Source organism: Colossoma macropomum, unplaced genomic scaffold (assembly GCF_904425465.1).
Source record: "Colossoma macropomum unplaced genomic scaffold, Colossoma_macropomum, whole genome shotgun sequence".
NCBI classification, from domain to species: Eukaryota; Metazoa; Chordata; class Actinopteri; order Characiformes; family Serrasalmidae; genus Colossoma; species Colossoma macropomum.
Window position 1 is genome coordinate 36999675 of NW_023494784.1, and position 12579 is coordinate 37012253.

The 12579-nt window shown below is 38.6% G+C and overlaps 1 protein-coding gene across 1 annotated transcript; it reads left to right on the forward strand.

Moving 5' to 3' along the window:
- Nucleotides 1–223: 223 nt before the first annotated feature.
- u2af1 (U2 small nuclear RNA auxiliary factor 1) lies at nt 224–11826 on the forward strand. Its single transcript, XM_036570881.1, has 8 exons — nt 224–351; nt 2001–2088; nt 3132–3195; nt 6205–6254; nt 6669–6767; nt 8925–9058; nt 10066–10158; nt 11506–11826. The coding sequence occupies exons 1-8, from the start codon at nt 308–310 to the stop codon at nt 11630–11632; spliced, it is 699 nt and encodes a 232-aa protein (XP_036426774.1). The 5' UTR covers nt 224–307; the 3' UTR covers nt 11633–11826.
- The last annotated feature ends 753 nt before the right edge of the window (nt 11827–12579 follow it).

Genomic DNA, 12579 nt, shown 5'->3' on the forward strand with positions numbered 1-12579 from the left:
TAATACCACCACTGTGGACAATTCTGACTCTGTATGTTATAATTATAATATTATAAAATTATATTATTATTATTATTATTATTATTATTATTATTATTATTATTATTATTATTATTATTATTATTGTTGTTGTTATAAGCGGAGAGAAAACGATGTAATTCTCCTTCAAATAAACAACCGGAATGCGGCGGTTAAACAAGCTGGATGAACAGTTTTACCTGCGGCCTGTAGGCGGCGGTAGAGCACAGTGTGGTGACCCATTCATTCGGCGCAGAAGGAGCGCACGCCGTGTGTGGTTTTGTTGAAGATGGCCGAGTATTTGGCCTCTATTTTCGGGACAGAGAAAGACAAGTAAGTCTATCCTTTAAACGATCGTGCGTGTTATTTTCTCACCGGCGTGTCTTTAAAGCAGTAATATGCTGTGTCTTTGGCTTAAATGGGCTGTAGTTTAATCCCTTAGCTCGCCAGCTAAGCTTTCGAAGCTTCGCCAGCGTTTTGTATGAATTGTCCCGTTCCACCTTAAATTGAGCTACATACATTCTTCTGTCTGTGGCGCCAGAATGGAACTGCTGCAGCATTTAAGGTGGAACGGAGCAATTGGAACCAGAAGCTGACGAATAGGAAGCTAACGTAGCGCTGCAGGTTAGCGCCAACGCACGGCTCTCACTAACGTTAAACAACGAACCGGTTTAACGTTATACGACTGAAGAATTGAGAGACTGGTTTTGTTTTTGGAGATATAGTTCGAACAAAAGACGTATTAGTTTATATTAAGTGAGCTTATAAGCTAATAAACTCTATGAAACCGGCGGTCAGAAACCGGCCTAAGCTACAGCTTTAGCCTAGCACACCGGCTAGCTTACAGCGCTAGCTAGCTAACTTCGTTTTCTAACGTTTTAGTCGTTGTAAGTCGCAAAGTTGCGCTGCGAAACTATGTAAAGCAGTTTTATACGCGTGTTTGCAGGCTTCAGCTAAAATACTGGCATTTTATTGTGCTTTTTGACATTGCAGGTGAAACGTGTTGTGAGCTAGCTAGCGTATAGCCTTGACTAGTTTGGCTCAGTGAAGCAGACCGCGCATTTTATAAAGAAATGTTCTCATTATTGTTCTGATATTATTAAAATGAGTAATTAAATGATGCATCACTGCCAACATTCAGGTGTGTAAACTGCTGTGTATCCTGCTTCTCTCTCTGGATGAACTGAGGAATCAAACCTCAGTTAAAAGAGCCCAAACAGCTCTTTCTCTAACGAGGCTGAGGATTTCTTTTCCTGCATTTATTTCAGAAAACACCACGGACTTGAAGAGTAATTCCACCGATTTTTCAGACTTACTGAATAATTCTTTCGTTGAGATGTAAACAGAGTCACTCAGTGGTTTGGTGTGATATGGTTCATTGTAGAGAAACTTAGCCTCTGGTTTCTTTACTGTGGTGGTGATGGGAACCAGGGCACACGATGTCTGCAACATAAATACAGCCATTGTATTTACTATCCAAAGTCAGCGATGAACCTAAATGTGTCTTCTCATTTTTAAATGTAATGATGATGGTTATAAATCTGAAAAAATAAGTTATCTTTAGGGGCTGTTTTGTCTTAGTGTCCTGCATGTGCCCTTCAGTCATGAATGGATTAAAATACACTTTAAGCTAAAACTTCGTCACAAAACTTTCATAAAGAACATCTCAGACTTCAGGCAGCATACATCTAACCATTTCATGTAAAAGCTTTCTGTGAGGCAGCTTTCAGAGGCATTAAACTCCTCAGACGTCTGGTTCACTGATGACTGCAAGTTTCTTTAGAACAGAGAGTTTTACACCAAACCGCTTTGAATGACTTTGTTTACATCTCCACCATTTAATTGTGTAGTATTTTTGAAAAATCGGTTGAGTTTCCCTGTAAGTCCTATTGTGGGGGCGGTGTCAGCATATCAGAAATGATTTCCAAAGTTGTTTTCTCATCTCCGCTGGTCATTATATTGTCCTGTTTCTTGGTCCACAGAGTTAACTGCTCTTTCTACTTCAAAATTGGAGCGTGCCGCCATGGGGACCGGTGCTCCAGACTCCACAACAGGCCCACTTTCAGCCAGGTAAAAACCAGGTTTAGGCATTATTTTTTTAGAGAAAGTGAGATGAGTATGATTTAAACTCTGAGACAGAACCTACGGAAAAGAGAAACCAAGAGTACCATACGCAAATAAAATCTACATATGCAAAGTATACACAGTGAAGCAGAGTTGTTGGGTAATTTACCACAGCATGACTATGATGAACATTTACAAATGTATGAAAAACACCCATTCATGATTTCTGTGGTGCAATATACCCCAAACACTAAAAGAGAAGACCACACATTGAATTTCAGAAGTAAGATAGATTGTAAAAATTAATAAGAAAACATGTTTTTTCAAGACTATAGGAACATGAAAAAGGAGAGGTAATTTAAGGAATTATTTAAAATAAAGAAAAACAATTTTAACAGGTTTTCACATTCACACAAACACGCATTACCTCACAAGCAAAGGCTTAACTAAAACAAAAAAGTTAAATAAAATCAGCAGACTGAATCTCTGACACACACAGAGAGAGTGTGTGGTGGGGCTGAGGGAGAGAGAGTAAGTAGTGGGGGTGAGAGCACCCGCAGGTGTCTTCCCCATCTAATGCAGACTTAGTCAAAGCAGTTATACCTCTGTGCAAATTATGTTAGTTAGACCCTTAAAATATATAATTGCTGATTCATCTTGACAAATCAAAATTACTGTAATGCAGACTTGTGTCAGCTTAGAAACAAAACTGAACACAGTGTCGTTGGTGAGATTGTCATTAAGTTATAAAATGATGGAAGAGCCCAGTTCCAGCTCCTGAACCACAGTTTGCTACCATGTCTGGTAGGATAGATCGGAGATGGGTATAAACGAGTCTTTATCTGGTGTCACAGTGTCCTTCTCAAGGAACATAACACAGACCTCACACAGAGACATAAAATCCAAAAAACTACTATACTTACTTGTTATTCTTAAGAAAAATATTCTATAGTGTGTTGTAAAAGTGTAATGTACTTCGAAGTATAGGTGTGTATAACTGTTGTCCAGTACAGACATAACTGGGTTGAGACTTTGTGTTTTTGTTACAGACTATTGCCCTCTTGAATATATACCGGAACCCTCAAAACTCGGCCCAGTCTGCTGATGGAATAAGTGAGTGTCCATTCGCGTGTTTGTGTGTGTGTGTGTGTGTGTGCGTGCGTGTGTGTACAGATGGGTGACATTATAGGAGGAAAAAATGCAAACATCAGACCATTGTTGTAAAATTTTTTATTGTTATTGTTTAGTGATGGCAAAGCTGGCAGGATTGGTTGGAGCATTTTACTCTTTGGGGCTTTTGGTAGAGCACTTGATAATTGTATGAAATTAATATAGGATAGTTAATTTTAAGCAGCATATTTTGAAAGCATAAATCACCTTATCAAGGGGTAAGTATTAATATTAAGCTGGACCATACAATGGACAATAGACTTGAAGCTGAATTAACGTTAAAAACGCAGCTTACTATGCTATAGTAATGATAGGGGTGTGTTTAATTGTTAGAATACTGGTCTAAGTCTTTTGGATTCAGCCATCGGTGGTAGTGTTAGTAGTCAGCTAGGTTTGCTAATGTTAATGTTAGCGGTGCAGTCTTACGCTACTTGTTACATTGGAGTGGCAGAGCCTGTTGGCTGAAGATAGTGTACAACACTACCATCTAGCAGTCGAGTTTGAACACAATACAAAACCCACTGTCTGTGAATCTTGTAAACTACTAAATGAACATTGATACTGTGTTTTTGAGAATTGATACAATATCTCAAGGCATATTGCGATACTCAAGTGTATCAATTTTCTTATAGTACTACTGTTCACTTGCTGAATTAGGTTACCCACAAAGATAGCTAATGCTGTGTTTATCAGTGGGAAAATAACAAACGTTAATGAGTGGTTAAGCTATAGTATTTAACTTGTTTTGCCTAATTGAAGAAGCTGAAGTCTTTTAGTGTGAACAGGAATTGGGCTTTCCAGGCAAGTCACCAAATAGGGCTGGGCAATATGACAAATATCGTTATTGTGATGAATTGTTACAATACAATGTGCTTTTCTGAATATGTAGTGCATATCGTCAGTACTTGACCAAATGCATATCTTGTTATAAAAAGAGAAAAATTAGTCCCATTTAATTCATGTAATGCAACACAGTATGCCAACTATTGGATAAAAATCACTGTTTAAGGTTTTTGATAGTATTTTTAAAAATGAAGCACTGCTGGTTCTGCTTTCTCTGTTGAAACTGCTTAGATGTCTGAAAAAAATACATATTGTAACATTGTGTTTCATGAATTTCTTGAAGTATCGCAATATTATATTTTTGCCCTATCGCCCACCCCTATCAAAGATTTTTGCGTGGTGGGCTGCCACGAAGAAGTGTGAGCAGTGGAAACAGAAAAGTGCTTCTGTACAGCTGTAAAGTAGGTAAAGGTTGTTTCATATTTTTGTTGACCAGTTGAGCAGTCTTTGTGACTGAAGCTCCTCCTGTCTTTGCCCCTATAATGAACCATCTTTCAAAGTCACTTAGACATTTTCTTTTTGCCGTGTTTGTCCAAAATTAAGGTCATCTGGGCCAGTTTAGTGTTTTAATAAATCACACAGCATGGTAGGATAGTAATTGCTCTGTTGTGTCATTTGCCCTTATGTTTCTCTACTTAGTTTTTCAGAATTTTCATGAAATTTGTCACCCCTCTGTACATGTGCATGCACTGTACAACATGATGTAAAGTATTTGCTGGTTAAAATGTTGGAAAAAGTTTTGTGTATATCTTGCATCCTATGAGTATTTGAACAATACTTTTTTGTGACTGCTGCATTTTGAAATTTAAATTTTAAAAAGTAAGATTGAGATGCAGAATTTCTAGCCTTGTATACCTGGTTAATATCAAGCAAGCAGTGTAAGAAAATGAGCCCTACATTCACCTCCTGTTTTAAGGGACCATTTGTAATTGCACAATTTGCAGCTCATTTGTTTCTTGACTGGATGAGTCTTTGTATTGTTACATTTTGCACAAAAGAGCCAGCAAAAGCCCCATTTACACCTTACCTTAAAATGCGATTGCATCTTGATGTCTTCTCTGAATGGGGGGGGGCTCATGTTAAAGCAAAGTGTAAGTGTGTAGATGCAAGGTGAGATTGAATCAGTTATCATTCAGATAAATGTTCAGATGCAGATTAAATTTTAGATGTTATATTTGCGTGTAGAGTACATGAAGTACTTAAAATGTGAAGTTCTGGGAGAAAGTATAATAGATATGTTTGGTGACTTAATTCTGTTAGGTTAATATGTGGCTATTCAAGCTTATGTTTGTAAAATATGGTGACATGGAGCTGCATGACTGCCAGTGGATCATTTGTCTTTACTGATAATGTGACAAAAAACCCTGACAAAAAACTGAAACAGGTTTTTTGGGAGTAAAAAGTCAGTGACCCAGCCTGAACCCTATTGAACAGCATGTCACTTACAGAGCTCAAAATGCCTCAAAAATAGGGATGCACTATAGGAATCGGCAGATTTTTAGCTCTAAACAGTCAGCAGTTGGCTAATTTGTTTGGATTTTGGCTGATTTCTGTTGCAGGTTTAATATATAATGTGAGTCAGGTCAGTCATTAGCACTGTTCAAATGCTGCTGCATCAAAAGTTTGCAGTGTAATTATGCGTGATTGTGTGCTAAAAAATCAGTGTCGTCTTATTTTCGTTGTGTCAGTAGAACTTTGTGTTTTTTGTGTTATTTTAAATGGGCAACAGATTTATCATTTGATATACCAGTTTGGCCCAGTAAAGAGCATGTAATGTCAATAATGTGTGGCTTTGGCTAGTAGAACGTACTGGATGTGTGCCCACACATTGTGAGCTTTGGGTTAAAAAAGGCTAATAAAAATCTGCACGTAAAACCAGCCATCAGTCAATTCGGCTGTAAAGGAATTGGAATTGGCCGTAACACATGATCAGTGCATCCCTACACAGGAACGTGGAGGAACTTAAAAATGGCTGCACTAAAAAGTCTGGCAAAACTTCACCAGTGAAGAGACCCAGAGAGTCTGAGTTGTCTGCCGTTTATGCAGCTGTTAAGTAAAAATACCGAAATTGTCAGGTTCGTCTGATGCTATGTTTCATTTATTTTCCAGACGCAGTCAGTGATGTGGAGATGCAGGAGCACTATGATGAGTTCTTTGAGGTGAGCTACTGACTGTTTTGTGACTTCAGGTTTGATCTAAAAAGTTATGTCAGTAAGATCTTGTTCACTTCCTTTAATTTCAGTTGAAAGTGCTGTTTAAACCAGGCTGTGATTTATCAGGAAAAAAGTTCCAGTAGTGTTGACTAAAAGAGCAGAGCTCTTGTACATTTTTCACTGCTGTATTTATTCACAAGTTAATTTGATTCAGAATCTGTCAATAATTGTATTATTATTAGTTTTTCTCAGCCATTAAAGATTCCATATTCCTTGTTTTCCCAGTTAACCCTGGCTTCAATGCTGAAATCATTCTGTAACACTTTAGATCAGAACATCTTTACATTTCTGGATGTTTTGGTATTAAAACTGAAAAGACAGTTGTTGATGATTGCTTTCTTCGATTTCTCTGTCTGTTAGGAGGTCTTTACAGAGATGGAGGAGAAGTATGGAGAGGTGGAGGAGATGAACGTGTGTGATAATCTGGGTGACCATTTGGTGGGAAATGTCTATGTGAAGGTGAGTGGAGCAAGAAATTAAACAAGGGCACAGTTTAAATCTGGAGGAGAGCAGTGAGCCAGAGAGATGTTCTGTTTAACCCTCATGAGAACTTTATACATAGTTAGTCATGTTCAGGTCAGTGAGTGACCTAACAAAACATTTGAGTCACAAAGTATTCCTTGGGGATGTGTTTGTGGGCGGTTTCATGTTTTTGTTACATCCAGTTCATTGATCTGGTTAGTTTGGGCTTCACAATTTAGCGTGCACATTAAATAACTTTGCATGACCTACGTCCTGTCGTCATCACCTACGTGTGCTGCATCTCCCTATACTTGACACTGTTTGGTTTTAGAGGAGTGTGTGTCTGACATTAGGGTGTTGTCAGTTGGGCAGGTAGCCTTTTCCAATTGCATGCAGAAAAATGTCTCATCCTTTCTCTCTCATCCTCTCGGAAAAGAAGGTATACATTTCATCATTTTTATGCGTTTTTTTTTTCCAAGTTAACTTTTGGCTTTTTCGTTGGACCGAATTACAGTTAAAAATTTTATCTTCTCCTCTCCATGTGTGCCATCACGGCTCATGTTTACTTCTCTTGTGATTCTTTTTCTTCTTCTATTGTTTGTGTGTTGATAGCCTCCTCAATTTCCTGTAATTAGTCTAAAAGTCAGAACCAAAAAAGTGTTTTCACACTGCAAACGAACCAAACCATGGTTTGGATTGATCCGGGCTGAGACCACCTCTTTTGGTTGGACCAAATTTTGGGTTTTTGGGCTTTTGGTCCAGACCATGGTCAAAGCACCTTTCACACCTGCTCTTGGTTCGGATCAAACTGAAAAGTCCGAAGGTCCAGACCAAAACAGGTAGGTGTGAATGCACCCTGAGTTAACTAATTGAGCCATTAGGAATTCTGCAGTTTCCTCTCACTTTGCTCTGTCCATTGTTTAAGGTTCTGTCTGTTTATGGTGCAGTGAATCAACAGAAGACCCCTACAACATCACCTCCCTATGCTTTCTGTAGTGTATTTGGAATGACCGGATGTATCATATGAATACTGCAGAGCATTATAGAGCATTTTTGTTTAAATAAATGACGTTTAAACTTTTTGTTCTGTAATGATTGATTTAACCTTATTAACTAATCATTGCAGCCTTATTAAGTGTCAGTGTTTACGACATGTCTGAAATAAATCTATGGGGAACATCGGGAATGGGGTTTGGGGGTGGTATTTTACACAGGTATCTAAACTTATCTCAGTATTCCTTTTTATTTAGTTGGATATTTAAATAAGGCATATAGGATTTGGAAATATTGATACACAAGCAGCTGGTGTGTCGCGTTACACAAAGTGTACCCTTGTTTAATACATTATAGTCCAAAATATTATTTTAATTTTTCAAATGGAACACGAGAGAACCTAATTTTTTCTTTAAAAAAATGTGATGTCAGGCCACAAGTATTGATTAAATATTGATGTGTTTATCATTCAATCTTATGGGTGTGTTAGTCACATTCAGTATATCTAGGACAGTTTCCATTTCCACTAGAGGAAAAAAGAAACCTAGATCAAGTTTTGACGATGTACAGAATAATGTAAATCCTGTCTTTCGCTTTATACCTCATGGTGGCTCCTGTCGTTTGTACTCAGAGCTCCAAGCTGAATCAGAGCCTCAAACCACATGCACACAGAACCACTGTAGAGCCTCAGTCAGCTCTGTAGTGCTGCTGCGAGAATCGATGTTGAACTTATTTACTAGAATTGACTAATACCCAGGGGTTTGTGTCTTGAGTCACATTGCCTAAAAATTATGAATTTGTCACCATTACTACACGATGGATCCAGTTCTCACACATCGGACTGGTTTTGAAGGTGTCTGTCTTCATCGGTTAAAACATGAAAACATGAGCCGCTTATGTTGCAGCTCACATGAAGCTCACCACTGTATGTGTTAAGTTAAAACTACACAACATGAATCTCACGCATGCATAAAGGAGAGATGTATGCATTGATATCCATTATCAATAAATAGAAAAAAGTTGTGTATTTGTATTTAGCCTCATGGCGTTGAGCGACTAGGAAAGATTTAATTTTGCTACAATACCCCAAAAGCACCTGTAGTTTCTTTTGCAACATTTTGTGCATTTTTAAAATTTGACGTTTTTGTTGATCGTCCACAGTTCCGTCGTGAGGAGGACGCAGAGAAGGCCGTGCTGAACCTGAATAACCGCTGGTTTAATGGGCAGCCCATCCATGCTGAGCTTTCCCCTGTCACAGACTTCAGGGAGGCTTGCTGCAGGCAGTATGAAATGGGGTGAGTGATGTTACACACAGCCCTACAGACCTCGAACCACATGGAGAATACAGGTCATCTTTGTTAAATTCCTGTGATTGCAAAGTTCGCATCTTTTATGGACCTGCATTCCTTGATTTTAGCTTCTGTAGTGACTCTACAGAAGTTTGTGTTGTCTGCTAAATTAACGTCGGATAATTTGCATTACTCACTTATGCCCACAAAATAGGGGTATGTCTTCAGGGTAGCCATCTTTTCAGACATACATATGTATATTTATTGTGTATTTTGAGGTCGAAGTGAATACTGTGTTTTTACCACTCTCTGCCCATAGTGTACATACCAGAGCAGCCTTCAGTGATTAGAGTGAGCACTTTAAGTACTCATATACAAGACTCTTGTTAGATTGAAAGATCCAAGTGTAACACAGAATACGAACAACAATGACATAATTCTCATAAGCCTGATAGGAAATGCTCTGTTCTTGGTACACAAAAAAGGTGCCCCAAAGGATTCTTTGAGCAGTGCTATAGAAGGACCGTGCTTGAGAGAGACTTGTATGAGCATTAAAAAGCCTTTTAAATGTTTAAGAACATACATACATACATACATACATCATCTAAACTGCTTATTCTTCTGGGTCCCAGTGGGGTGCTGGAGCCTATCCCAGCTGTCATTGGGCGGAAGGCAGGATACACCCTGGACAGGTCGCCAGTCCATCGCAGGGCTGTTTAAGAACATCCACATGTAAACGTTCTTTACCAGTTCAATAGTTCTTCTTAAATCTTTACATTATGTTCGGTTCTTCATATTTGCATGTTCTTTCCAAAAATAGTTCTCCAAAGAATCATCCGTTTTAAAAGATATTTTGATATATTTGTTTTTAGAACGGTCACACATGTACTGAAAAGCTGAAACAACACGGTACAATTCAAGCTTATGACCTGCTTATTCTGGTCCAAAAAGAAAATTCTCTGCTGTGCTCTCACTCTACATTGTCTGACCACAGTTCCTCTGTCTTCCTCCAGAGAGTGCACTCGAGGTGGCTTCTGCAATTTCATGCATCTAAAGCCAATCTCACGGGAACTCAGGAGAGAGCTGTATGGCCGCCGACGAAAGAGGTGTGTATGCTTCTGCTTAAGTGTGTTTTAAATGCTGTATGGGTTTGCTTTGGCTAATATTCCTTAGCCAAGGCGTCTTCCTTTATATTGGTGAAACATCTGTGGTTGACTTTCAGTCCAACTGGAATTTAGATAAAAAAAATGACTTTATTGGCACTCCACACTAATGCTGTTAAAAAAAAGCCTATTTTTTTAAGCCTATTAGAAGTGTGAAGTATTCAATGCAGAAATGAGGTCAACAAGTTCATAGAGTTCCTGACCGATTACATGCTGTAAGACAAACATGCAGGACCCACGAGTGGCGCTGTTTGCTGGAAGGGTTGTCCTATTGCTGAGACCTGAGCTTGTCAGCTGTTCTGATATTGCACGAGAAACAGCTTGAAAACATGCACTGACCAAAATGCACATCCAACAAATGAAAGAAGGCTAATTTATATTTTTATATGTATTTGTTATACTAGGAAAGTGTATTCTAACTAATTCTGATGTTCTAGTCTTCATAGGAGTTAACGGAGTATTCTGTTAACCACAGGGAAGAAAAAGAAAAAAGGGTTTCTACCTCTGGTTTACTTATTGTAGTTTTTACTCTTAATACAAGGTAAACTGAAGCATTAGTGCTAGCAGGCTAAATCAACAGCAAGAAGGACAATTAAGCACCAACCAGAGGTGTACACTTCAATCTTTTGGTCAATGTGGATTAAACCGGTAGGTTTTCGTGTCAGGCTGAAGTAACAGAGGCTGCCCCTTCAGATAAGTTAATGCTAGATAAGATACTTTGTTATTGCACAGAGTACAGCGAAATATGGGCTGCAAACAAAAAAAATTAAGTAGGAATAAAAGCAAAATACAAGCTAATATGAAATGCAAGATATTAAAAGGAAAATACTATATAATTTACAATTATAAAAACTGGTGAATATAAAAATATGTAGCAGCTATGATATTGCACAAGGGTGTTGCACATTTATGGATGATGGTGACTCAAATTCAATAAATATATAAGTGCTAATGAGGGAACATATAGTATATATTTGCATAGGTGCAGATAGACGCTCAGTTCCTGTGTTCATACTGCCTGAATGGCAGTGTACATTGTCAATGTTGAGCAGTGTTCAGTTCTCTTGCTATGCTAATAGAGTTCGGTTCTTCATGCATTCTCCCTGACTTGCTGACTTGCTTCCTCTAGGAACTTGTAGGGCTTGTAGATTTCGTGCAAGATGGCAGTTATTTCTAGAATCAGTACCATAAGCTTAACTCTTAAAAACTCCCCTCTGAAGCCGAACAGTGGGATTGTTATAGGTACCCTGCCCTCCGTGCGTGTCTAAAATTCTCTTTTCTCTCCTTCAGGCATCGCTCCCGCTCTCGCTCTCGCGAACGGCGCTCTCGTTCCCGTGACCGCAACCGAGGAGGTGGAGGTGGACGGGACCGCGAACGGCGGAGGTCCCGCGATAGAGAACGCTCCGGAAGATTTTAAAACCATCCATCTCTCCTCTTCCTGCTCACAACCTGCCCTCAAGTGGTCGTCTTCAGCCCTAATGGCAAAAAAAATTAACCAATGTTGTGTTTTTACATTACTTGACTTGGTCATTTTTTTTTTCTGTAGCCCACCCCTTCCCAATTTGTCCTGTATCCCCTTTTTACATACATAGTTTTGGTTTCTCAATAAAACCTTAGTAATTGTACTCTGGCACTGTAGTATCTACTTCCATGAAATATAGGTTACTGAGCAACATCTTATTATCCTTGACTTTGCCTTTATTTTGTGAGCTTAACTTGAAAAGGAAAAATAACTACTTACCATCTTTTAAGGAAAAAAGATCTGTTAGGGTGCTTTTGGCACAAGTCTATGTGGAATGGCATGTATTTGTGTCTAACTGATTATTTGCCTCCAGCTGATTGATTGATTTTTTTTTCATTTTTGTTATCCAATTTCGGCAAAGTATTGTCAAACATGAATTACTGTAATTTTAAAATTTGTATGCCAAAAATGGTTATGGCCAGAATTAAATTTTAAATCAGTATCTCTGGCGGGGTTGTGCTTATATGAAAAAACTGATTCGAAAGAAAGTTAAGTAAGACAGACCGTAAAAGTAGGAGGCTTGTGCTGTGGAGGAACACAGGGTTGTGGATCAAGTTGCGCACTTAATGGGGACTTTGCACTGAAAAGGCCTTTTTAGGCCTGGGCCCATATTCCCAAAGCTCAGAGTGCTGATCTAGGGTCTGTCAGTACAGTTATAGTAAATAAGAGAGAAACCTGATCCTAGGTCTTACCTTGTTTCCTGAAAACTGTTACTTAACTGTCTTTGGTAGAAAAGTTAGAAGAAAACTTGTGCTGTATTCAGTGGGTCTAGAAAGGTCTTAAATATACAGTGCTATTTCACCATTTCAATGGCATTAATTAATTTTTGCTGGTGAAACCCA